Source organism: Neopsephotus bourkii, unplaced genomic scaffold (assembly GCF_033783945.1).
Source record: "Neopsephotus bourkii isolate Nb327-2 ecotype Australia unplaced genomic scaffold, CSIRO-AGI_Nbou_v1 NB_882, whole genome shotgun sequence".
Lineage (NCBI taxonomy): Eukaryota > Metazoa > Chordata > Aves > Psittaciformes > Psittacidae > Neopsephotus > Neopsephotus bourkii.
In genome coordinates, this window is record NW_026901376.1 from 3,630,446 (window position 1) to 3,657,941 (window position 27,496).

At 39.3% G+C, this 27,496-nt stretch overlaps 1 protein-coding gene across 3 annotated transcripts in view; it reads right to left on the reverse strand.

Annotated features, from left to right (window-relative positions):
* The window catches only part of LMTK2 (lemur tyrosine kinase 2), a 42,641-nt gene extending 18,495 nt beyond the window's left edge, over window positions 1-24,146 (reverse strand). The window contains exons 1-6 of one of the 3 annotated variants that reach the window (XR_009726082.1): window positions 23,705-24,146; window positions 9,679-9,803; window positions 8,681-8,825; window positions 6,823-6,896; window positions 6,112-6,230; window positions 4,673-4,760 (exon numbers count right to left, since the gene is read on the reverse strand). Coding sequence is in view for 2 of the 3 variants with exons in the window: in XM_061357090.1 (XP_061213074.1) it covers window positions 4,673-4,760; window positions 6,112-6,230; window positions 6,823-6,896; window positions 8,681-8,825; window positions 9,679-9,803; window positions 23,705-23,855 (702 nt within the window). In the remaining variant the exon portion in view is untranslated. Of the gene's footprint in view, window positions 1-4,672; window positions 4,761-6,111; window positions 6,231-6,822; window positions 6,897-8,680; window positions 8,826-9,678; window positions 9,804-23,704 lie in introns of those variants that run through there. The other 2 variants (XM_061357090.1, XM_061357091.1) reach the window with 2 other exon arrangements.
* Between the last annotated feature and the right edge of the window lie 3,350 nt (window positions 24,147-27,496).

Consider the following 27,496-nt stretch of genomic DNA (forward strand, 5'->3'; position numbering starts at 1 on the left):
ACAGTAAGCCAACTTGGTAGCGTACCAACACCTACACAGCAAAATTTCAATAATCATGCCTGAGGAAGTCTCCTCTCTCCAACTTCCTCTGTCTCTCGCCTCTTCCCTCCTCTCCCAGGACTCCATGAAGAACTAAAATTTGCCTTTCCTCCTATCCTTTTCTGTTCTATTCAGAATCAGTTCAGCCATCTTTACAAGTCTTAACATGCTTTTTCTCAGTAACAGCCGCTAGCTAGAGGCATATTTATGTACAGCAGCACTCTGCAGTTTTGTTTGTGCGAATTCCTCATTTGGTTCATATGAACACCCAAACAAATAGTTGACATGACTTTGTAAACCAGTAGGTATTGATGATAGGCTTCTAGAAGTGTAAAGAGGCCACTACATCATATCTACTGAGTACTTGCTACCGAGCTGGAAAGCTACCTGCCAAGTCACACATAACACACCACATAACCCTTTCTGAAGTTCAACAACTGAAACACCAATCTGTCTCCGCCCTCCAACACTGCTTCACTAACTACCCACAGTCACCGCTATTAAACTGCCTGAAACTGGTGCATTGTACAGAGCATCCAGATCATCAGACAGCTGTTTAAGCATATCTAAATTTAAGAAATATTAAACCATTCTGAGAGGACAGAGATTATTTCTGAAGTTGTCATGAATTGTCAAACACCCCCACTTCCCTTTTTTTCCAAGCCACACACCACTGCTACATCTACTGTTTGCTCATATCAATACTCCGATTATTAAACAGAGTTGCTGAACCTTCTGGTTATGACATTTTCATTGCAAAGATTCTTTTTTTGATTTGAAGACTATGTTTTCAAGTGGCAGTAATTTGAAAAAGGCCACACAAAACAAATAACCAACCACTTCAAGCAGGCACCTTCCACTAGCATCCCTAAAGTAAGCTACAGGGCATTCCAAGCAAATACTGCATCCTGCTCTTCTCATCTGCTCTGGGAATTGCAAGACTTGAAGAGTTTCTGCAAGAATTTGATAGGCAAATCAGCCTCACAATATACATGCTACTTCCACATCTGAATAGCTTTCCTTTCCTCATAAATTATATCAATCCACTAGAGGATTTGCTGTGCTGACAAGATTCTGGACACATAAGGCTGAGTAATAAATTAAAGTTAATAAGCCAGTTACCGCTATTTTTAACGTGGCATCATTCTGCAGTGTTTAACAGTGAACAGTTAACTATTCATAGAAGCCTGCACCAACATACTGAGCAAACTAATACGGGGAAGGGGGATGTGTAAGAACTTACTGAGCATTTCTTTTTCATATTTACAATTTTTTTAAACAATTTTAACACCAGCAAAGGAAAATTAGCTTAAATCACTCCTCTGCAACCTACCTCTCTTGCTCCTTGCCAAGCTCTGCCAAGCAAGGAACATGGATCAACTGAGATTACATTACAAAATCAGTTAAATGTTAGGAAACACAGCTGCTGTATATGTATATTATATATCTCAAGTAACAGAAATACCTAAGTAGTTTATAGGGCCACAACAAGTTAGATTGCATGACATTCAGCGTTGCTACCATCACAATTAGCTCTAGTATCTCTGCACTACAGTTTCCAGTGCCTCTGATGAAGATCTTTCAGTGCCAAGGAACCTGGGAACTGATAATCCAACAGAGTTGCCTGAACAGCCAAGAGAAGGTCAAGCGGCCCTAAAAGGGTTACAAATCCAGTGATAGGTTATGAATTTGAAAGAGTGTGAAGAAATGAACACTGTGCCCTCTAGACTGTGCTGGTCAGTAAAACATCCACATTTTTCATTACTTAATATGCCAAACCTGCAAAATGAGGTCCACATTGCCAAAAGAGCCTCAAAAGAACTTGCCATCTGAAGACACTTAAATTTCCTATCAAATACAGTTAGGATTTGCCACCTTTTTTCTTAATCATCAAATTCTTAATCACACAAGTACAAGGGATTAAAACAAATTGTGGTATATACATATTGATGGCTTGGCTTCACAAGTGAAGATTTGGGAGAGGCTTTAACCACACTTACTACAAGATACAACACCAGTAACACAAGGTAAAGAGCTTTAGCATAGCACTATCCTACTAGTAACAAAACAGGACCACGTTTCTTAGACTCTTGTGTATTTTGGAAGCACCTTCATACTCTCCGATTTGCCCCATTTCAGATAAAATGAAAGTACAAAAGCAGCACCCAGCTTTCAAGATCACTTACAGCCTAAAACACTCAAGTAACCACCATTCCCAGCCACAGTGATAAAAAGCAGCTTCTAAAGTATCAGGGCACTGACATTCCACTAAAAACCTGTCTACTAAAAAAACCCCAAACAAATGGTGCTGTCTGCCTTCCCTTACATTTTTTCCCTTCTTCAAACCTCTCCTCTCCCCCCACTCGAACAGCACTACCTCCCATACTAGGCCCTGGGACTAAAACAAGGATTTAATGACAAAGAGCAATACTGAGCTAACTTACTGCACTGTCTCAATCTCTGCATAAAACCCTTCAAATGAGAACTGTTTTGTCTGCCTAGCAGCTGCATATTTGTCTGCACAGTGAGTAAAATCCTATGATGTCTAGGAGATAGTCAGTTCCACCAAGTAAGAACTCTTAAGTGAGCCAGACTTTCAGAATGAAAGTCATGTTTAACTCACTGTAATATATAATTTCCTAAAAACAAGTTTTAGCTCACTTGGAATAGAAATCAGCACAGACATTTATGTTCCATTCCAAAGAAATTACCTAACTACATTCAAATTTATAAAACTACCACTTTGGCTGTCAAGCTTACCGCCTGCAGTTAAAGTGAAAACCTATTTTATCCCCTTAAGTAAAATCCTTTCCAGATTACTCTGCGGGATCATGACAATTTCTGGCATTAATCATCAGGCATCAAACAAGGATATTATTTTTTTCTGTATACTTTAAGTAGGGCAATCTTTAAAAGTTACTCTGTCTTCAAATCCAAAGTTGGATTAAATGGCCTAACTATTCAAAACCATGGCTGCATTTAAATCTAATTTAGATGTGTATGTGTTAAGACTATAAAATGCAATTCATTTTCAGGAGTCCTTTTAAAGAATCTCCAATTTGAGTAGGAGGCTTAAACAAATGGTAAGTAAAAAAAAAACCCCATTATCTGGTTAACCTTAGACACCTACTTTTTAACTCTTAGCAAAACTGGAGCATTTTACTTTGATCAGTCATTGAAGTTCAAGCCTTTCTTCCATTTAGAAAAGAATGATTTTTGTCAGCACTTCTGCCTCATTAATTCAGCACAGCTAATAAATTTGAGCAAAAGAGCAGTAATGAAAAATACGGTTAAGGTCACAGATTAACTGATGAAAATTCAAATGTTCATGTTGACTCACTTATATTGCTTGAGGAAACTGATGCAATAAGAACTTTGGTGCCAATATTTGTGCACCTGAGTTTAAAGGAGAATTCTATAGTAGAGAGGCTGGTAAAAAAGGGTGCTTGCTGAATTTTATGAATGTAAACTATCTTACTTCTCAAAGACTTATTTCTTAGCAACATAAATGTACTTCTGAGTTCCTTTCCATCTTGGCACTTTCCAAGGAATTCTGCTTTAAATGATATCTAGATCACAAACTTTAAAAGCAGCTACTGAGCCAATGTTTAGACAGCCACTTTGAGTTTGTTTGGGTTTTAATAATTTGTCATTCTAAAATAAAGCAATTTATACCTTTCCAGATCAAGGATCCAGCACCATATCCAAATTTTAGTCTCTGAAAACTGTGTACACTGGGCACATTTCAAAGTTTTTCTAGATGTATACCACCCCCTTTCTTACAACATCCACGTAAATTCCAACACATGCCCAGGAATGCAGTGACTGAGCAAGTTTTTTTGTTCAGCTATCCTGCCCATCTTCAGTGGCCTTTGTGGTGCTAACAGCAGAGCACAAAGCAGTGAGAACACCCTTCACCATACTTTTTGGTGTTCATGAAGCTTAAGGCAGTGCTTGGGAAGGGAAAGGAAAAAGAAGGATAAATAAGTAGGGAAAAGAAGAATGCAGTAACAGAAAGGCTCAGGAAGAGACTAGGATGATACTGAAAATTCTACCTATTAGAATACACATTACTGATTCTGAAGTAAGCCTAGCATTGCATTTTAGCCCAAAACTGCACAGCATGGGTAACACTTTGAGTGCTCTGAAGGGAGGCAGAAGAGAGGAAATTCTTGTGTCAATTTTCCTCAATTAGCATTTCCATAGAAATGGTAATAAAAGCACATTAAGGTTGCACAGATAGCAAACAGAACTTAGGATGTAATGCAGGCATGTGCAAGTGATAATGGACTGCAATGAAAAGCTTCCTTCCATGACCTCTTTTCCCCTCCAAGCTCCCTGTTACATGATGTACGCAGACTGAAAGAGACTAGTAAAACCATTATCAAAGACAGAACAGCTATTTCCCCCTTCAGAACATTCCACAGCACCTAGAATTTACACGATCATCTGCAAAGAATATAAACAAAGAACTACAATTGCAGTCTGTCTCTAAACCAGAAAAAGTCTTCTGAAACTCTGGCTATTCAAAAAAACTTCCCAGAAAGAAAATAATAATTTCATGAGCAAAGGGCAGTAAATAAACTACATACAATTTGCATCAATGGCAAGCCTTTTGTATAAGTGCACTTACCAAGTCACAGAACTCAAAAACTAGGAGATAAGGAATGGCTTCCACACATTGCCCAATACACTGGAGAACATTTGGATGCTGTAGAATGCTGGAATGAAAAAAATGCAGTTAAAGCAGGAAAGATCAAGTATATGTTATTTGCAATAAAATACACTGAAATCCCTAACAGAACTTTCAACACACAACATCAGGTGGGGGTGGCACAAACAGAATGAGCAAGTATCCAAAGCCACAGATTCCATTTTGCACCTTTGTATCTCCTTTGTACTACTGCAGCTTATCACTAAGCAGCTGAAACTCTGAGGATCTCAAAACTGCAATAGCCAGCACTGCCACAAGAAAGTCACACCCATCCACCCTTATACCAAAAATAAGCACACGCAACTGGTTTGTACACTACAGCAAGGAACCAATCTGGCTAAAAGCTAAACCTTTTCTTTAGCCAGGTTAATTCCCAGCCAGATCAGTTAATACTTCATAATTGCTTAAAAAACACTTGTGTCAATACAGCAGAAGGAATGATTTTTTTTTTCTTCTGACAACTGCCAACAATTTAAGCCTAGATGCAAATATAACTAGGACATTAAAAAGCATTAAGAATAGAAAGCTCTCTGTGACCATTCACTTGTAGCATAGTCAGGCAAGGTAAATCACATTGTGAGGTATGTCTAGTGAACTCCAACAGTCCCCTCTTTTCCAGTCATCTACAAAAGCCATTAACTTTTGGCAGTTAGCTCTTCAGAGAATTCTCACTATCAAGAGAAGTTACATTCCCTCTCATACGCAAAATTCCTTTCTAGTATACAAAAATTCAACCCCTGGGAATGAGTATCCTTCAAGCATAATACAAGAGAAAGAACACCAAACAATCCTCTTTATTGGCACTTCCAGTCAGATCGATCCTTTCTCAATTGTAGGCTTCTCCTGGATTGTAATTCAGGCAGGGTTTTCGGTGCACAAGCCTCCTGGCAAACTGCCCGAGCCAAAGTAGTTTTTATCAATTAATTTTTTCAAAAAGGGAACTGTGAAGAAAAATAATGTGTATCTGACAACAGACAAATCCTTGCCAGTTCCCCGGCTTCTAACAGGAAAGCCAAGTACAGATGTTAAACCTCAGTTCACAGAGGCAAGGAAGGCTAGTTTGCAGCATTGGGAGTTTGTTCCAAGCAGCTGTAGAAGAAAATCTGATAAACTAAACCAAGTGTGTTTTTCACTCATGAGCAATAACTACCAAAATGCATTTAAGCAAAGACCTAATTTTTATTTCTAAGAAAACTCAACTTTTGCTCACTTTGGATAGACTGTTTTCCACTTTTTAAAGACAAGCATTTTGTTACAAGGCAGGGCAGCAGAGACAGTATCACTGAAAAGAAACAACCCTAAGCCACATGCAGTAGTATGAAGCGTGCAAGTTAACCAAGCTGTAAATCATTACTTACTAGTATGGTTCTCCATTTCTTATAAACTGTTCTTGCTCTTTTGGACCTGCACTTGCCTTCAACTCCTTCACTATTACCCTAGCTACACTAGTGCCTGTGTAGATCTCTCCAAGCAGAACCTGAAAAAAAAAGAAAGAACATAACCATTGTGTCCTTAACCAAAAGGCAAAAAAAAAAAAAAAAAGGAGTTTCCCTGCAAGAAAAACAAGAGCTAAAAACATGCTGCAAGAAAGATCTTTCGTTGTCAATACCTACAGAGCCTTGCCAATTAACAGCCATACTTAATAAACCTTAACAACTGATCTACACAAACTTCCAGAAAACATGTTTTCTAGTGAAGACCACTTATTTACTTAGGATTTTTTTCCCTTGAAAGAACTGGTAATAACAGGAATGTACTAATTGAAACACACAGAAGGGAAGTGTCTACCCAGGAAGTAACTGTAGTCAGAAACTATGTGTAAATTAAAGAAGCACTGATCACTAGTGAGATCACTGATCACTAGAAGCACTAGTGATCACAGAATCACTAATCACTGATCAGTGCTGTGATTAAAGCTAAAAAGTTCATGCAAGGAAATACCCAGTTTCAGTTTTTCTTATGTTATTACCTTTTTTTTTCTTTAGAGTACCATTATAAAGGAAATAGTCACCTTACCCATTAGGAATAAGACTCAAATTGTAGTACAATATTAAAAGAGAACTTCTCACCTTTCCAAACCAGCCATTTCCAATTTCCTGGATGTAGTTTAGACTCTGACGTGCAACTTGAGGCTTTGATCCATCTGTCACACACAATGAAACAAATGCAACATGTATCAAACCACTCAGATGGCCAGAGTTACCAACTGTTGAGGAAACAGTGCGAGCTCCTACATTATTTATTCCCAGTTACAGGACTACATTCAGACCAAACAACAAAACCTAGTTAGACATACATGAAGCACGAAGGTTATGTGACTACAGCATTAGAGTGAAACTTCTATCAACTGCAGCTTCTAAACCATACTACAGTATACCCCCCAACAAAAACAGTGAGTCTCCTTACAAAATGTAAACTTCTAGTTTTTTAACATATTCAGTAAGAAAGCAAAAAGGGCTGAGTTCTAATTCCAATACAAAAATGTATCATTAGATATGGCAAATAACCTAAAGCTTCCTAGACAAATAAAAGCACAAAAACCAAGACATCATTCACTGCTTGTACATCTTAACATTTATAGTTATATAGTTACCATTTTAAGAGAAGAGGTTTGACTGCTTCATTTTTCAGCCCAACTGCCCTACTTATAGCTACCATCTGGAAGGAGGACATTTTCTGACTAAAAATACTTCACATAAAGAGCCCAGAGAGGGAAAGGACAGAAAACAAGACCCAGATCTTGACAGAGGATGGACAGTAACACCAGCAAACTCTACGTAATAGAGGAGACTCAGCATTGTTTATCCCTCTGCTGCCTAATTGGTTAGGAACATTAATAAATAGAGGAGCACAACAACTTTTTATTACTACTACTTGTCTAACTGAGAATTCTAGCCCACATTTTTATGTCCACAAACTACATTTACACCAGTATCCTTTTACTGGAACAGCTATAGCTGTATAATGTATAAAGAGCATTGTCAACATGCTCCTAAGCATGGAGTAGGCTTAGGAGCTGTATCAGTAGAGCTGTATCTTCACCAGAGTACCTTACTCAAGTACACTGCCTTATTTCTGGCAAAATAACTCTGATGACAGAAAGTACAGCTTTAACAGCTCTGGCAATGTAGAAGAGCTGACATTAATTTCTTCACAGAGGATTTTCTCTCACTCATGAAAACACTGAGGAGTACAAGCTCTTTTTGTATTAAAGGCACACTGGCAATTTCCTGGAATCTGTAGGTACAGAAATTTTAATAGAAGCTTCCCTGAAAATCTTATAATTAAGCAATAGAAGCAATGTATGTAAAAATGTGAAGTAGTGTAACATGAGAATTGCTACTTTATGCTAAATTGTACTTGTAATATTTCAGATGCTTGTTTTCTCTTACAAAACCTGTATTTTAAAAAATACATTCCAAGAAACCTTCCACATAAGGAAAAAGAAATCTAGTGCTCTGTTTTAACAACAAGACATTTACAGCATGAAAAGTCTACAGTGGCATTAAGAAAGCAATGCAGGTGAAACTGTAGCACTGCAGTAAAGGAGAAGATTCACTCTTGCTTCCACTTGAGGCTGACTACTAAAATCCAATGACAACTTAGCCATGAAGAAAACCACTGAAGAACAGAAGTCACCAATACCCTAGACTACTTCAAACCCTTTATGTATAGAGAGGCATATCTGAAGTACTCCAGAGGGGTTTATTTAAGCTAGTTTCATTCTCTTAAACTAATTTACGTGGCAGCCTGCTGTAAGTTAAGATTTTTGAAGTAATACTTCACATTTTATCCTGTATCCTACAAAATATAACTCTATCTATATGTATGTAACAATTTGTTACAGTAAAGTCAAACAATCATCCACTCTCCATTTTTGACACTGAAACTGTCTACTTTTGTTTTTTCATTAAAAAAGTGTTTTACCTGAGCGAGATGGAAACTGGGAGGGAGTTGGTAAAGCAATATTGGGAACTGAAAGAGTGAACACTTCTGCTGGAGACTGAACAGATGGAGTATCTTCTGCTGGAGGTGTAAAATCTATTTCATCATCAAAGTTATCTTCAAATTCCTGAAAAAAGAAATCTCAGTAAACAAGCTGATCTTTGTCTTAAAATTAGTACTAATACATTTCTTTCCGTTTGAATGAGCAATGTGAAAGAGGCTTAGCTATTTTTCAAGGACAGTAACAAATTTTGTTTTCTAATCCTTAGTTTCAACTTATTACTGATTAGAAGAGGTTAAAGTATCAAGTACTGCTTTCGGTAAAAACAGGTGGCTTGTTACTTTGTTAGGGTTTGTTGGGGGGAGAGGGTTTGGCAGATTGGTGCATTTGGGGGGTTTTTTTTAGGGTTTTGTTTTTCACTTTACATACTATCACTGGCTTTGAAGGAATTAACATCCACTACCCAGGCCAAATCTTCTCCATTTAGAAATGAGAGCAAAACTCAATTTTAGGAACACCAACAACTGATGTTCCAAAAGTAACTGCTTCTCTGATGATAACAATTTCTCAAGGGTTTTGCTACAGCTGATATGTATCTTCACTATTCTTATGCAAAAGGAGTGTCTTAAACCCTGTCAGCACACTAAAACAGACAAAAGAATATGCAGAACAACAACAAAAAGGTTCTTCACAGCTAAACTGTCACAAGGGTACACTTTCACTGCTGATCCTGAGGGCTTGTAATGACTTTGAACAGACATTAAAGTTCCTTACTGCAGCATGGTCCAAGTACTGAAAATAAATGGTTGCAGCAAGACTCTGCAGCATGTGGAAATACAGTTGCTGGCTATTTCAGAAGAGAGAATGTACAGAGACACTGAAGTGTCACTAACTGCCGTGCATTATCACAAATCATCAAGGAAGTATTCTGGATATCGGAATGCCACTTGTATATACATTTGTAACTTCAGATGCTTACCTTGAAATCAATCTCGGGGTCTTTACAGCAGGAAGCACAGTTTGCAAGCAATATTACCAGTACTACTAGAGCACATACAGACAGAATCACAAAAGATGAGGAAACTTCAGCTGTAGCTCCTTCTCCTAGAAATAAGCATGTATGTACTGTTAAATAAATGTTTCGCATTGTAAGAAGTTCCTTCAAAGTATATTGTCAATTTGCATTTATTTAAAAGACAGAGTTTGAACATTTAACTGTGGATATGATCAAAATAAGATGAAACAGAACAGAAAAGACTGGCAAAATACATCTATGTTCTACCACCTGCCTGCACCATTCTGGACCTACTTGATTCAAGCTAAGAGGCCACAACCAACATGACATACCAGAGTAAGTTATGAGCAGGGATAGTCCTGAGCCTCAGGATTCTGTTTAACTCGACAAATTTATATAGATATCTAAATACAAATACTCGAAATCTGGCCTTTTTGAAGACATTTCTGATAAGCTAACACATCTGTCCTGAGAGAAAAGGCACCTAGAAGAAATCCTCACTTAAACTGTGTACAACTTGAAAATATGTTACTGTAAAGCAATACTGTCTCTTTCAATAAATGCATTCATGACAGTCTGCCAAATATACAAGTTGCTTTCACAGATGCAATGGATCTAATCAGCTCCAGCCCAATTTCTACTTGTGATTCATTAGGTGATTTGTCTCCATTTCAACAATCTTAGACATGATCCCTAACCATACTGCAAACACACTTCCAAATAACTAAATATATAAACAATTTACAACACATTTCCTGTGATTAAGCCAGGTTATTATTATTCACAGAGGATCAAAATCAAGTGGCATTTCATAAAAAACTTAAGTCTCTGCTAAGGGAACTGAACCTATTTTCATCCCTATTTTCATCTTAAGTAGAGAACAAATATATAGCTCCCTGAGAGACCACAGCACACATCTTGGGGGGTTGGTTTTTAATGATACTGCCACAGGGACTGGAAGAGTAGTTGGACCATATCTGACTAAAATATATTTAGATATGACATCAGTATTAAAGTTTAACACTGTCAAGTGACTTGGAACAACTGGATTTTGTGGGAACATCTGAGTATCAATGGGACTCTTTGGCAGCAAACTGCAGTGTAAAGGAAGCCTCAGAAATAAAGAAAATGAGAAGTTGATCACTAGTTAAGGGACATACAAACTTGTCCATCTAACCCTTAAACCTTCAAAAAACTATAAAAATTAAAAGATTTCTAGAAAAAGCTATAGCTTTTCATCATGTTCCACAGAACAACTACAGAACATTTAATTACATGTAAAGAGTAAATTGCCATAATCAAAATACTGCTTTAAAGAGTGTTAACATACTTCTGGAAGATCTCATATTTTCTCTACAACTAGGAATATTATCCATACAACTATAAAAGCCAAAAAGAAAGTTCTTCAAACAACCGATGCTGTTTCTAGTTTCCACAATAGCTCTGGCATTCCAGCCTCATTAGAGAACATGAACACTGTCTGCAGACACTATCTATGTATTGTTCAAACAGATCAACCACAGTATGAGGCCCCTTGCCTCCTTTTAGTCAAAATTATGGTAAGAAGAAAAAAGATCCCTGAAGACAGGTCTCAACAGAACAATTTATGTTCATTTAACTCAAGTCTTCTACATAACACCCATGTGTTTTTCCATTTGTCAGCATCAACAAGAAAAAGGGGAAAGGTAACAGCTGATTCATTATTACTCCCTTCAGATGTTCAGTAGCAAAGTAGACTGAAGATTACCCAAACCACAAACAGAAGCATTTGGTGAAGTCATTAGCTAAATTACTGTAACAAACACACAGGTAACATGGCTTTAGATAAAATTTAAGAGATTCCCTTTGAACTTCTAAACCAAGCCACAAAAGGTAGCTTTACTACAAAAAGGTAAACATATTTATGTTACCAGGTATCACTGATTAGAAGTATTATTTTTAAGACATTTCTCTAAAACCATCCCACCTAATTTCTAAACAACTTCCTCACCCTCACTGCCAACTCCACTGAAATGAGAAGTCAACTCACCACAGACTATCTACTGAACAGACACAGATTTTCCCCCACTACCACCACCCGGGAACACATCACCACAGTTACAATCTATATTCCTCCCAGTAGAAGATCAAGACTTCTGAACCCTCCAGAACGCTTCATCCAGTGTACCAGATGCCTCTGGGACAGGTAGAAAGGCAAAAGTAAATCTCTATATGAACTCTGATACCAAGGGCACATTTTCTTATTCAGAGAACACATTACTAGTATTTCTTAAGACACTGCTATTCAAAGTCTAACTTCAGAGCAGATCCTTAAGAGGGAATTATAAAGCATCTCAGCTGTCATGTGTACACAACACTAAAAAAGCTATCAAACTTTTATTTTGGCTTTATGGTACACTGTAACATCTTTTGGAATCCCACATGGCTAACATGCATTTTACAGTGTCTTCTGTTCCCCACAGGAGATGAGCATTATCACTTCTCATTAGCATCCTCCCCTGCTCCAAATACCATATCTTCTTCCAGATGGTCTTTTTGATCAGTCTCTACTGAAACTTGGGAGCAATTATTCAAATCTGCTCTACCACTTTCAATTTTACTGCTTCTTTTACAGACCTCAAAAGGGCCTTATGCACCTCAAAGCACATCTATTGTAATTGTATTAGCTGGACCAGTACAATATGCTACCTCTACCTACAGACTTCTCACTCATGCCCTTAGACTATCACAACCACAGCAGTGTGACCATGATGTGTGTTCACATAAACATTATCATAGTTACTCCAACTCAGGATACCACTTTTAACCTCCCTGAAGTTACAAGTTATCACAGCAAATCCAACTAGGAGGATTCAGGCTCCTGGTGGTCCTACACCAGTTTTCTGGTTAATTTAACTCAAAATTAAACATAATGAACACTAACAATTATAAGCTGTATTCACTGTACATGTTAGATACACTGCACATGTACTGAGTTACTTCATATGAAAGAGACAACATCTTTTGGTTGGAATTCCTTCTGTAAAGAAAACCTGCATATTTATCAAGCCTAAAATCTAAGAGTTTTAGGCAAACTGGTGTTTGACAAATCCCTATATTTAAACATCTCCTTTAGGTGTCCTGGAATGAATAGAGAAACAAAAAAAAAATACTGCTGCTCTTCACTATGTTACTTCCTAACCTCATGGACCTTTTATAATTCCCAAGAAAAAAAACCTGTGCGAACTAACAGCGATTAATTGGAGTAAGTAATGAAGTAAAAACAGGGGGTGGGAATAAAGATCCCCTTTGAAGAGGCAACTAACCATTTACAGTTCATTAAGAAGATGGAAGTCATCTGAACTTCCAGAAGCACAAGGCAAATTTCACATACAAAGATATAAAAAGATGCTTTAATACAAGAAAAACACCAATTATCATGGGCAAGTTCCTGCAACACTTACAGAAGAGCATTTCAGATGACTCACACAAGAGCTACTTAATAAGAATTACAGAATACAGCTCCACTTGGATAAACTTTCCAGTCTCTCACATAGTCATTAATAACTGGTACTTACTTTAATTTGCACTTTATTTAAAGAAAAATGCAAAGTATAAAATGATGGCAACTGGTAACTGGGCTAAGATTTATTATAAGTGAAGTTATTTTAATAGCTTGAATAAATATTCAGTGATGGAAGTCCCTGATTAAGTATTGGAACTGGTGTTTGACAAAGTGCTGAAAAATCTGCCGCAGTACAACAACCTCTTTTGCATTTTTCAACTATTTCTATCCAATGATTAATGCACTGGAGATTAGTAGAATGACTTGGAACCGAAAAAGTAGAAAATGGTTAATACCTCCCTTCTGTGTGTAAATTGTCAAAGTATGAAGGAACAATAGCTATTTATTGTAAGATTCTGACCAAAAGAGCAATCAGAAATAAATCCATTCAGTTAAATACAGAGGACCATTTTATATAGTCAGTACAGAAAAATTTTCTTTAATTAAAAGAACTGTTAAAATACATTGCAAATTTAATTCATTTTAATCTAAACCTAGATAAAATCCAATAAATGCCACTCACAATTTCATAATGAACGCAGAATAATCTTATAATAGATTATAAAAGAGGAGAACGTAATAAATTTACCCAACATATCATCTTAGTTTAAAAACCTACCATATTTAATGTAACCCTATGCAGTAACAACCTACTACATCTTAATATCTATCCAGAACTCAGAATCTGTTCTTTAGGAAAAGAACTGCATAACAGAACCAAGAAAATACTATATATAAAATGCCAACAAAATAAGGTTTCCTGTAGTTAAAATCAGCCTAGACTACTTTGGTCTGGTATATCCAGAACTACTGAAGCAGGAGGAAGAGGCCTGGATTATATCACTACTATATTAAACCAAAGCAGGAGATGCAGTGTGTCTGTGTTACTATATGTGTTACTGCAAGGTTAACACAACAGAATGCTTTACAAAGATCTGTGCTAGTAAGTGTTCCATCTCAAAATGGCATCTAGATAGTCCTAAATTATCAACACAGAAAATGAGGTCTATTTTCAAAGCCTCACAGTATTAAATACTGATTCTATGCTGTTATTTACCCACAAAGCCCTGGCTGAGGTAGGTATTTAATTAACAGCTACTGAAGCAGATTCTTCAGCATCTCTGAATACGGCCCTTTCATAAGCAAGTTTTACACTAAAGTCTAAATTTGAGCACAGCACATCTGAAGTCAAACCCTGTACACAGGCAAGTACATGAACATGCTCACTGAAAATGATGATAAATTATTCTGGCATTCTCAGGATCAAGTACAGGCATGAGAACATACACTTCAGTATGTATTAGAATGCTTTAAGGGGTGGAAAAATGTTGTTTTCATACAAAGCATATTTCAAAGCAACTTACATAGGTCAGGACTCTATATCTTCTTAAGTTTCCTTCAGGTCTTTCTTCGTAAGACAGTTCAACTACCAAATGCAGCAACTAAGCAAACAAAAGTTTGTTTCTCACTAGAACTGGTTTCCTTCTCTACCTATTTCCCAGTCTGCCCATAGTACTCTCAAATACATTATCCACCTGTAACATCCTTTGCTACCATTAGTTAGGAGCAACAGACATGCCAGATAGCCAAACATTTATCTCTGTTCACTTGCAAACCCACAGCCACCACTCAGAACAATAGAGGCCTGCCTGTCCATCAGAGAGATGACAGGTGTGACAGGCTTCCTTTCCTTCTACCAGACCATGATGCCTTAACTCTGACTCTCTCAAACTTGGTTCAATATGATTAATCATATTGAGGTCTCAGCCTTCAAGAAACAGGACTAAAAACCTCATGATACCACACAGTTCTAAGCTTGGGGGAAAAAAGAAAAGTGTACGTGACAGACATTATCAAGTACACTAATGAAAGACATCCACTACTGTGATAAAGGCAGTGCCAGGCCCAGATAAATTAAGCATTATCAGGGCACACTGAACTGCAAGGGAGCATCTGATTTTAAGCTTTCAGCACAGTAGTTGCTATGCAACAACAGTCCCACTGCATAAGCAAGAGCTTCTTTTCCTTCAAGAGCAGCTATTTAAATGGCAGCTCTGAACTAATAGCTATAACTATTTCCAGCACAATATCTGACATGACAGCAGTCATTTAAACTGTCTCTTGGACAGCCTGAAATTACATGATCATGAACTGAGATGCTACTTTCTGACACTATGTCAGAACAGGGCAGCCTTTAAAATACCAATGAGTGACCAAATCTAACTTTGCTCCATAGCTACTTTGGCATGTTTCATAAACTTGTTCAATTTACTTACTTGCATTTAAAGGATATTAATGTCACCAGATTAAAAAGTGTAGTATCACCCTAATTTACAGTGGTTTTAATAAAAAAAGACTTCTAAAAGGTATCGACTTCCCTAAATAATGCTGTCATTCTCCTTATGCTAGCAGCTGCTGAGAGTGTTCTCAACTCCTACCCAGTTCTTCACAAGTCAGGTTCAGATCATCACCTCTTCCTCACAAAGGGCTTCTCCTGCATTTATTTACTCCCTGAAATCTTCAGAGGTTTGCTATTAACATGCACAAAACCAGTACAGATACAACAAGGCCTATAAATTCTAAATGCCTACAAGTAACTGGTGGAATACTAAAACAAACGCCTATCCAAAACAATTTTAGACACATCTAAATGTGTTATGTCCAATTTGTATGAAGGTGCAGCACTACATGCATTGCAGCCCCTGTATTTAAAAAACAAAACAAAAATCAAATCACATTCCATTAGTTACTGCATTCCTGTAATCTCAATTTTTTCCTGCTATGCTCCATTTAACAACTGAGCCAAAACCCCAGCATTTTCAAGACTAAGTTTCAGCAGAAATATGTGCAGTACCATCATTTAGTTGTGCAATACCGTATTACAGTAGGCTTTAAAATACTGTACTGGAACCACATCCAAATCACCATCAACCTTCAACTAAAACACAACACAAGCAATCAAAAGCAACACAAGTTTTGAAGGAGTGTTATTTGCACTTCAGAGATTCCTCTGGGAGGAAAAAAGAGAGGAAGAAAGACTTTTAGGACGAGAGGCACTCCAAATTCCAGTCATCCCTTTGATTTGAATGACCATTACCAGTACAACAGGAAGAAACGCTCCCAAGATCTCAGATGACTTCCTTTGACTTTGTGTCCTCAGTGCAATGCCAGCACCTTAATGAAATCTAAAACTGTTTCCCTACATACAAAGTAGTTCAAGCAAAGACTGGAAATGTTCTTACACTGGGCAAATCCCTAAGAATAGACATACATAATACTCCTTAACAAACTTCAATGAAGTTCTCTGTTTATAACCTTAACTTTTCAGGTTTCAGATCTGTAGTATTTATTGCTGTTCAAAGAAAAATAACATGTTTAAAAATTTAAAGCAATAAAAATAATCTGGAACTACTGAAAATTTTATTAAAGAGTTAGTTCAAAAGCCTGTCCTCTCATGACATTATTGCTACCCTTACATTGGATAATGCAGAGTTTACACAAATAGCAAAAGCAACCTTCAGTACGGACATTACAAATATATCTTTATGCAAAAGCATTTTATCACCTGACTTTGCTTCCCCTTCTTCCTTACAAGCGTGGAAAATCTTAATTCCTACCTTTGGTTTCAAGAAAAGAAAAAAAAAAACCAACCTCTTAAGTACTTAAAACTACAGCTGCCCAAGTTAGTTGTAGACAGAAACATTTCATCCCTCTACTCAACTTGCCCATTACAATCCCCATCACACCCCAGAACTCTATTATTTAAGTCCATCATGGGGAGGTGGGCGGGATGGAAGGCCAATACATGTGCACAGGACAATTCTTCTGAAAACCCACCAGCTTTTCTTCCCTACAAGAGTTAATACTCAGCAGTAAGGGTAACTAAGACAGCAAGTGACAATTTCCTACAGAGATTTTCCCCCATGAAGGAATAAAAAAATCCCTTGACACATTCCTCCAACCCACCTCATGTTCTGGATATAGCTCTACAGTGACAATAGCCAGTTCCATAGTTAAACGTTTTTTGTGGACATGTGACCCCAAAATCATTCCTGTCCTACGCAATTTCCAAGAAGCAACCTTAGCTAATTCCTGTCACAACTGGATGTATAACTCCATGTCAACAATTTTTCGTAAATTATCTCAATCCACCCATTTGTCCTTAAAGAGTGAAGTCTGTTAAAGAAGCCTATCCTGCAACCTAGCCAACACTTTTGCAAACTATTTTATTCCGTGCTCCCCCTAATTACTTTACAGGGTGCTTCAAATGAGCTTCTACAGCCACTTAAGTCCACTTTGTACATAAAGGTGGCACAGGTTACATATCCTGAGGCAAGAATATCTGGGGCAATGCTGGATTCTCATGTAGTACGGCACCCTCAGAATACCACAGCTCAAATCCTCACTTTTAATGAAAGCTTGTCCTGGCCTGAGCATTGGCTGAATAGCAAGTAACCAGTAAAAGTGTGAGCTGGGGTTAGCTTCACATTTCTGTCCTTATTTTATTACACTACAAGTCTTCCCAGTAATGTCAAAGAATTACTCACACAACAGCATACTTCTCAATCTTAATAAGGACTAAATATAGGCTAGTACAAGTGTTTATAGAGTGAGATCTGTTTGAAGTTTCAGTGTTAGAATCTGATGTTTGCACAAAGACATCTTAAGACAAGGTAAAAAATATACATGTTAAATAAATATGTACCCTAGGCCTTCATGGCAGTGTTTCTGGAAAATCTGGATAGCATTATCATCTTGCAAAGGTACCATCTGATTGTTAAGACTCTGTGTGTGTACACGTACATAGATACATATAAAAATCCTGCTGAGCATACTTTATACTATACTAATAGATGTTAGTTTTGACAATTAATCCCTGCTCAAGTACACTATTTTTCATCTGCTATACCATTTCTCCAACAGCAAGGCACTGGAGTTGCAGATGTTTTTAAAACAGAGTAGATAGACCACAGTCATTTAAAGCAGCACAAAGCGATTACACACAACCTTCACATGATGGGATTTTCTAGGATCTTGATTTTACAGTACATGCATTTCCAACTATGATGCACAACTAAGTTAAGAAATGTGGGAAGGAAAGAAAGAAAGAAAGAAGCAGCATTTTGTCAAAAGAGCTTATGCAGCTCTATTTCTCATCCCTATTCACAGCTGAAGGATCCCTAGGAAAGGCAGACCATAGAATGAATGACTGATTTTGGAAAACGGGATCTAGTCGTCTCCAGGCTGAGAGCTTAAAAGCTAGCACTCAGAAGTCTACTATTAAACTCTTCTACACGTCCTTCCCAACAAAGAAGTGTCAGGGTGCAATGATAGTCTGTATGTCACATTACTCAGGTCACTACAGTGATGCTTCCTTACCACTAAGGAAGCTTCTGTAACTGTAGTAGTGTTGGACACAGTGTTACTTTGTACCAGCTTTTCATACTTAAAATCCCTGGTAAAACAATTCACTGACATAACTTGTTTCACACCATCATCTTGCCTAAGCTACATGTGGCACAACACCTTGCTACAGGCTGTGCTTCAACTACGTATCTAGGCTGAAACAGCTATCCTGATACACTTTGTACATTTCTGATTATAAAAGCATCTACAAAATATTTCTACCATTGATGTTGCTCAAGACCTTTTATCACAGCAGTACAATGAAAACAAAGAGCTTATACAGCAAGAACTTATTTATTGCTCTGAATATACAACTTATTCAGAGCAATAAATGCACTGAAGCTATCGCAAATTTTATCCAGACCTATATCAAGTTCCAGATAGATGCACATACCAAATAGAAAGGCAGACCCAAAATGAAATCTAAGCAAGACTCCAGTGCTCCATGTGCTGTCCTGCTGGTGCAGAACCAGAGTGTTAGGACCAAAACAGAGAACTACGATTTCTGCAGCCTCTGGCATTACCGTGACCAAGGGTCCCCCTTTATCCTGTGCAGGTAAATGACACATGGATGGTGACTGAAACCAGACTACAGCACATGTCAGAAAATCACTTCTGTTCAAATTTGCCTGACAGTTGTTCAGCAGCCCTCAAAAATTCAACTTTGGCTTCTGTGATTTTCAAACAGAATGCTGGACCTCACTAGGTAACAAACTCCTTTTTTTCATACAATGGGGCAAAACCAGCACTAACGAGCCCTTTGAAACCAGTGACCTGTGCCTGACAGCGTACCTTTGGCTGTTTCTCATCAGTGCTATCCTACCAATTTGCAATGGTATCTGAGGAATTATTAAATACACCCAAGCATTCAAGATGTGAGAAATAACCTCAGGAAGTTACCTCCTCCTATAAGGGCTGCTTCAGTTGTAGCAAACTCCAGACACTTTACAGCCAAAGGCAAGAGAGAGAAAGTAGATCAAACCTGTGAACAAAGCCTTGCATGGAACATCCCTGCAGGCCAAGGAGTCAGGGCTGGCTTCTTACCTCAGTCACAGACTCTCAGATAGAAACAAAAGATAAAAGACAACTCAGCAGCTCAGGCTCTACAATTATTAGGCATCTGGGACAGAAGCTAGAAGAAGAAATACAGTGAGAAGTAAACAAGTTTAGTGCTTGAAAGGGGGAGGAAAGACGGGCCACTCCCAATAAAAGTATATACCACAAATTAAAGTCCCCATTTTACAAGCAAGATTTTTCTTAATTTCAAGTGATCCAAGTCACTAGCATATCCTTAGAAAATCGCTTTCCTTCATTTGTGCAAGTGTCGCAGACATTTCGCATTGTACCAAACCACAAGCCACAACCACAACTGGGCTCCAGTCTGACACAATTCCAAGGGAAACATCAAGCCAAAGCAACCCAAAAGTAACAATTTTCCCAAGAGTATATATATGCTACAGAAACTTCTCTTACCATGTAAATGATTTAATCTCAAAGTTTTAAGTTGGCACCTATGGCCAGCTGATTTCACCAGATACAAGTGTGTGAACATGTATATACTCTGGATGCTACACACCAGTCTCTAAGCATCTTTTCCAGAACGGCATACGACTAAGCTCATCAGCAAGGACTCACTGCCATGACATTCAGCCCCAAGACTGAGATTCTCTGCACAGACCAGGAAAGCACCAGCCCAGGTGCCTCAATTCAACTGAGCAGACTACATAATTCATCACAAATGTGAAATTGAACACACCTACCAAAAAAGCTGCTACCTATTCAAGTTTTACAGGAAAATAAGATCATTTTTGATTCCCTGTTACTTCGTATTTGCACAGACTTCACAGAGCACACAGATGATATAAATACTTTGTCTGTCATTATATACATACCCTTGATTCAGATTCTCAGCTTTCTTGGAGAAGCAGATGAATTAAGGTCAAGTATGGAAATTCAACCAAAGCTTTAGCACAGTAAAGTAGACCTGTCAGATTATAATGCACTAAGTTTGGCTACTAAATACTGCTGTTAAAAGAGTAGCTGCCAAACGGTCTTACTTTGACCACACTGTACTAGAAATGGAAGTCATCTTGGTGTGATACACTCAGGTGAAATCATCAACACTCTATAGGCTCAAAACAATTACAGACCTTCATTATATGAACTCCTTTATAAGAGACCAGCCCCCAGCCCTCACCTCCAGTATAAAGTGAAACCTTTAAATTTAGCACTATCACAGTCCATATCAGTATCCTCCTTTTCCACTCACAGAATAAATTAAATCCAAGCTGGCCAAAGTATTTTTAGCTAGTAGCATCTTCAGCATCTTGTTTTTCCCATTTCCTACAATAATTGCCATGAACCCTACCAGGGGAACAGCTACAGCCCAATTTCTTTTACCTCCTTTCCTTAGTGTTGAAAATAAAAAAAATAAATGAGTTTAGAAATATAATCTTAAAACCAGAAGATTACTATAGACCACATCATCAACACATAGCTTCATATGCAGACACTATGAAGCCATACTTAAAAGAGCAGCATCATTCTTCTTGATCAAGACCCTGGGAACTTGACAGCTCCCCAGCCATAGTGTGGCACACCTCCCCAGCAAGTCAACAAAACGGTGCATTTTTGAACAACGAATCCAATCTAGTCTTGCTAGAACCTGTCCATTATCACTTCCTGCTTTCCAGCTTCCTCCCCAAAAGAAAGGATAATTTATTATGGGTATATTCCACAAACTATTCTGCAAAGTTCACTACAACTACAGCGACCTTCCTCTTTTTCTGTGGATTCCCACTCTTCCTGTAACAAGCTCAGGGCAACATATATTAAAATGTGGTTGTCAAACAAACTTTTTGACAAAAAAAGGGTTGTTAAAGCAGCAACCTTTTTTTACTAGTTAAAGAACTGTGCAATCTGAAATAATTCTGAAACCTTTTACTAATTATTCCATGAAAAGTTCATTAAGTTCTTCACAAATTCACAACTCGTATGTATCAGAACGAGTATTATGGTGAACTATAATGACTGCCACAGCCCAGAATGAAACCCATCAGTGACTGCCAGTCCCAGGACAGGAAATAAAAGCAACCTGTCTTGGGATATATGGGAGAGAAATTCACAATATGGCTGAAGTTGTTTTTAAACACAACTCGGGATTCCTAACCCAGCAAAACAATGTCACAGGTTTGTCTTCTCAGATTATAAAACGCACGTAGGAAGTCTTCCCAGCAAAAGTAATGCCAGTGAAACTGGAAAAGGTTCCTCTTGAGGCCTTGAAGATTTAAATACTAAATATCTATCAATAAAATACTCCAAGGACACTGCTTCTTACCATATCAGCAAAGATACAGTAGGAAGCAGCAGTTTCATTTCCTGAAGTTAATTGGGTTTCTTTGGGTTATTTCAAGTAAGATCCCATGTATACATGCTTTGGCCTAAATTACAATCAAAATCAACATATAAAATTATGCTGTCTCATTAATGTCCTATGAGCCCAATATCAGAACATGATAAATACTTCTCTTAGCAGCACTCCACTGAGCATCCTTGATTCAGCCTTTAAAACAATCATTTAACATCTCCTAACACTTTAACATTATCTCCTGCATTTTGTCCAATCAGTTTTCCATCTGAGAATGAAGCTTTTTACCAGAGCCATGGAAGTTTTGATCTCCCAGCTTTGTAAGGCACACACCATAGTCCTGAGAGCAAACACTTGACAACTACCCTTAAAGCTTTACACAGAAAAACTAACTGCATTTCCGAGAAACACAGACATCAAAAAGGCAGAAAAGACCTCCACACAGAAGTGACTCTGCTGCCTTATCTTATGGCTTGACAACAAGCTAATATTATTTGGACAAGCTTCAAGTATTTCATAAATGAACAAACTATGTTCTGGTCTCAAAGGAAACACAGACTTGATTGACAGGTTTCAGAAAATACTTTGTACAAAAGAAAGACCTCTAAGAAGGCTGATGGAGGGAAACAAATCAGAAATGTTCTTGGGAGTAAAAAATAAAAAACAACTGAGAAAGAGGCACAGGTCCAAAAATAAAGGAAGTATGGGTTCCACTCCCAGTTTTGATACTTTCTGTGGAGCAGCAGCCAAATTACCTAATCTCTGTGCTTCAGATCTCTCCCTACCCTCTGCTCCTCCTCCTCCGCCTTTGTGACCATATTGTCTATTTCAGCTGTTCAACTCTTCGTGGCTAGAAATGGATCTAAGAACACATTCAAAACACACCCAACAAAACTGAGTATCAATACAACATTATATGAAATACCAAAAAATAAAAACACCACAGAGATGGTTGTTGCCTACCAGTACTAATAAACCTCTGAACAGTAACGCATATGACTAACAGGATGCCTTTTTATTTTGTGCTTTTAAGACAAACAGGCAAATAAGCAAGAAAATCGAAGGAAGTTAGGGTTACCTACATAAGAGACAAATAAATGTGAACTACATTACTATTTAGAGACTGGGCCGGGGCGAAATCCGACTAATCTGACCGGAAAGGAGGGAAGCGCCGTCTGCCCTTAAGAGCCTCCACCCAGGAACGGGAATCCCGGTGATTCACAGGGAAAAACAGAAAAAAGAAAAATCACGCCGAAGGTCTGTAAAGGCTAGAACGGCAGGCACTACAGAATGAACGTATGTGGGTAAACACACAGCGGACAGGAACCTAGTTCAACCTAAAGAAACCGAGACACCTACAGCAGGATACCGCCCAATGCCACAAGCACCGGCCGTGACCTGCAGGCCGGCAGCCGCAGCCCGCTGCGCCGGGATCCCATCTAGCCGCCGTGCCCTTCCCGAAGCCGCGGCGCGGGGCCCTGCCCGCACCCCAGGGGAGGGACGGGGCTCTGGAAGCCCGCAATTCCCCCGCAGAGCCCCCGCTCCGCCGCCGCGCCCCCAGAACCTGCCCCAGCCAAAGGCACCCCGCGCCGAAGCCCCCACCGTCCTCTCGCAGGCCCCACTGCAGAGCGCTCGCCCAGCCCCGCTTCCCCCCACCGCCTCCCGCGCCTCACCTGCACCTGCTCGCGGAAGCGGAGCCGCCCCGCCGCTCCCTAAGAGAAGCGACAGGAGAAGGACGAGACCGAGGGGGCGCCGGCGTCCGAGGGGCGGCGGGTAGCACCCCCGCCGCCCGGCACCCCCGCCGAGACCCCAGCGCTGCTGCATGCCCTCCGCTCCCGCCCCGAGGCGCGGCGCCGAATGAGGGGCTCGAGCGTTTCAGCGTCTCCGGCGAGCCCCCTCGGCAGCCGCTGCCCCTCGCCTCCTCGGTGCGGCCGCCCACGGCATCGGACCCGCCGCCCGCTCCCCTCACAGAGCACGACCAGCCCCTACGGACGCCACCGCCGCCGCCATCTTCCGGGCTACCTGACCGGGAGGGGGCGGGACGTGTTGCTGATTGATATCCCAATGAGCCAATTAACCCGCGCCTGACGCTCAGGAGGCGGCATCACTGGCTGGGACGGAGCTAATCTGTGACTGACAGACAGGTCAGCCAATCGCTGCGCGCAGCGGAGGAGAGGGCTGCGGCGCGAGAACGGCCGGGCGCGTTTGCCAACCAAGTCGGACTCCGGGCGACGGCAGGGGGGCGGGGCTCCCCTCGGAGTGAAGGCGCGCTCCGCCAACCAGGTGGCGGCGCTGTGCCGAGGGCGGGAGGAGGCGGAGCTTGGCCCCTCCATGCGTAAGATACGCGGGGGTAGCGGGAACAGCGCGCCTGAAGGAGCGACACATGTCCGCCATGCCCTGAGCCCCGGGACGGCCGGGTCATGGGGGGCCCTGCGGTAAACACGGGCCCTTCTGAAGCCAGAGACCAGGCGAGGAACCTCGAGAGAAGCAGTAGAAGGCAAAGCCTGGTTCCCTCAGAAGCCCCGGAGCGGGGCAGGCACACGGACACGGTTCTGCCGTGTTGTTTATCACACCAACTCAGCCGGTGTGACTGCATTATTCCTGCTCCTCTGCAAGAAGAGGAGGGTGATGAACCTCAAGTTAGAGATGGGCATAAACCATCCTCTGCAGCCTGTGCATTTCCAAGGCTGGAAATGACCTTATTAAATTAATGATACAAGCAGGATTCTGAAATAAAAGAGTATTCTGGTTGAGGTTTGTAATAGTGGTGAATTCAGAGTACACGAAAATGAGGTGACAGTTTAAAGTAGCATAAATGGAAGTATTAATCCTAAGGAAGCAGGGGGGTTATATAATGAGGAAACAGGGAAATACCTTACACTTAATAGAGTAGATTTCCATTTTCCAAATAATTTAGCAAAAAAGGCTAATTATGTCACAATTACATAATGAGTTTGGGAGCACAGATTTGCCAAAGAACTGTGCAATGAGTACACTCCTGGGACTTAATGAAAGTTCTGTGCTCAAAGTACTACTTGCAACGTGATGTCCAGGAAGACACAACATACACCTAAATCTCTCTCTGTCGTTAAGAGTGTTTTCAAGGGTAATCTTTCTCCTATCGTAGGGGTGTACTTAAAAGTAAACCACTTGCCTCTTACCAAGTCTATGTCTACCCCCAGATATCCTCTCTCTGGCTTGAAGACACTAATTACATCACCAAATGACCCGTATTTCTTGAAGTGCTCTAATTAGGTTTTGATCCAAGAGAAATACTTCACTTGAATAATGACATGTAAGTCTTTTGTTGTTTTAGTAAACTATTATTAATGCATTATGCTGCTTATTATGAATTATGTTTTATAAGCAATATAAAACAATGTCCCAAAGTATTCCTTGTCAGATTGTCTGTAGAGTTTATGGACTGGGAAGGACAAAATGTTGCCCCTTCCCTTTAAAATCAATGCTATGAAGGATACAGTATGTAACACAAGATTGTTTTTTTCATGTACAAACAGCCACCGTCTCAATTCAAATAGCTCTGTACTGATGGAAAACTGATGCTGGCAACAAGCATGCAGCCAGGTCTTTACATATACTATAAATATCCCACGGAAACTTCCTTTTATTCTTTTCACTCTGTCAAACCTCCCTTCACTGAGTACAGACATCAGGGCTGGGACCTCTCGATGTGGATGTGTCTCCTCCCAGTTGACATTGTAGCCACAATTTTTAATGATGGTTATTCAAAGTACACTGTACCTAGGGTACCTGTCACCACAGTGTCTGGGGTCTAAGGTACTCCTGAGATCTGTCATGGACATTCCATACATAAATAATTTGGAGGTTCACAGCAGCTGCAGACATAAAGTTTAAAACTGTAGCCTGTCAGCAGGTTTACAATGCAAGGGTCTCCTCATTTTAACAGTGAAAACAATTCATTGCATTTTAAATGCAGCAGACTGCTTTATTTCCCAGCCCAACCTAGCGTAATTGAATGTGAGGCCTTTGATGTAATTTGCTGATAAAACACCATGTTGTAATGTCATCTGGGAAGTTATGACAGCATATCATTAAAAGGACTTGTCTGAGCACTATTCTATAATAATGGCACACTTCAGGTTTAGCTGTGAATTAGTCACCGGTAGAAGCTAAATAACCAAACCATCCAATCCTTTGTTCTACACGTTAGTCATAGTTGCTCCCTATCTTCAAACACACCTTGAACATGACAAAAAAAACCCAAAGACACAAAGCCTAATCTGCCATCTGCCATCATCAGGAATGTTACAATTCATCCATTTATGATTTCTGCAGTTAAACATTTGTAGTAACTCTATGAGACTAATAGGATGAGCAACCTATTAAGAAGTAATCCAAAAGGTACTTAAAAGACAATATATTTACGTAAACAAAACTCTCCCTGTACACAAAATGGGATATATTACCACATATCACAGCCTCCTGTTTCTTGATTATGCGCTGTTATCATTGCCAAATTACTCAAGCTGCTGTTCTGTGTGGGAAGTGTTAAACCTTTTTTAGAGACAGATAATTGGATCAACTAAAGGATGTTGATGGCTTTATTTTCAGTTAGTTTTCTTCAATATTTTTTATAACATTATTGGTGCGGAAGGAATATTGTCTAGCAGACTGAGCAAGTTGCCAGAGGGGTGTTAAAGGTCTTCAATGTAACTGTGACTAAAGCCCCAGAAGATTCACAATTTGCTTACTACAAAAAAGTGTTATCACTGAGCATCAGGAACAGAGCTGATGGCAGAACCAATGTCTTTGTTCCAGGTCACTCTTTTAAGTATAAAGATTAGTTTCCATATAATAAGAATGTTGAGAAACACTCCCTCCCCCCAAAAGAAAATGTCTCATCCTTTCATACATAACCTTTTCTTTCCCTATCAGTGTTATCTTTTTATATTTACAAACTGATGTACTTCTCCACCTGACAGGGACAAAATAAATATCACTGATTTTAACTGCCACTTTCAGTCATAAGTGACCTAATAGTGGTTTTATATAACTGCAGACATCTTTTTCAGTTCCAGTACTACAGCATTCAAAATGATTTTATGTAGCTCTCAAGGAAAACTGGCTGAAGAAAACTGGGTTTAAAACAATACATAAAGGAAATTCACTTATTTGAGTCAAATGTTTTCCCTGTAGTATTTACCTATCACCCTTAAAGGGGCTTAGAACAGAACTCTCTGATTTCTCCCAAACGCTTAAGCTTGGAAATGGAGAAATGAATCTCTGGAAAATATGGCAGGGCATAATTTGGGTCACTGCTAGAAAATTCCATTTGTATTCATTTTAAAATGTGCTAAATAAAGATCCAGCAGCTCTTGTTAATCCATTCCTTGTAAATGCATGAAAGAATTGCATTCTTTTGGGGAAATATTTCATATTTTCATTTGCATCTCCCATGAATGTTCTGGAAAATTTAGTTAAAA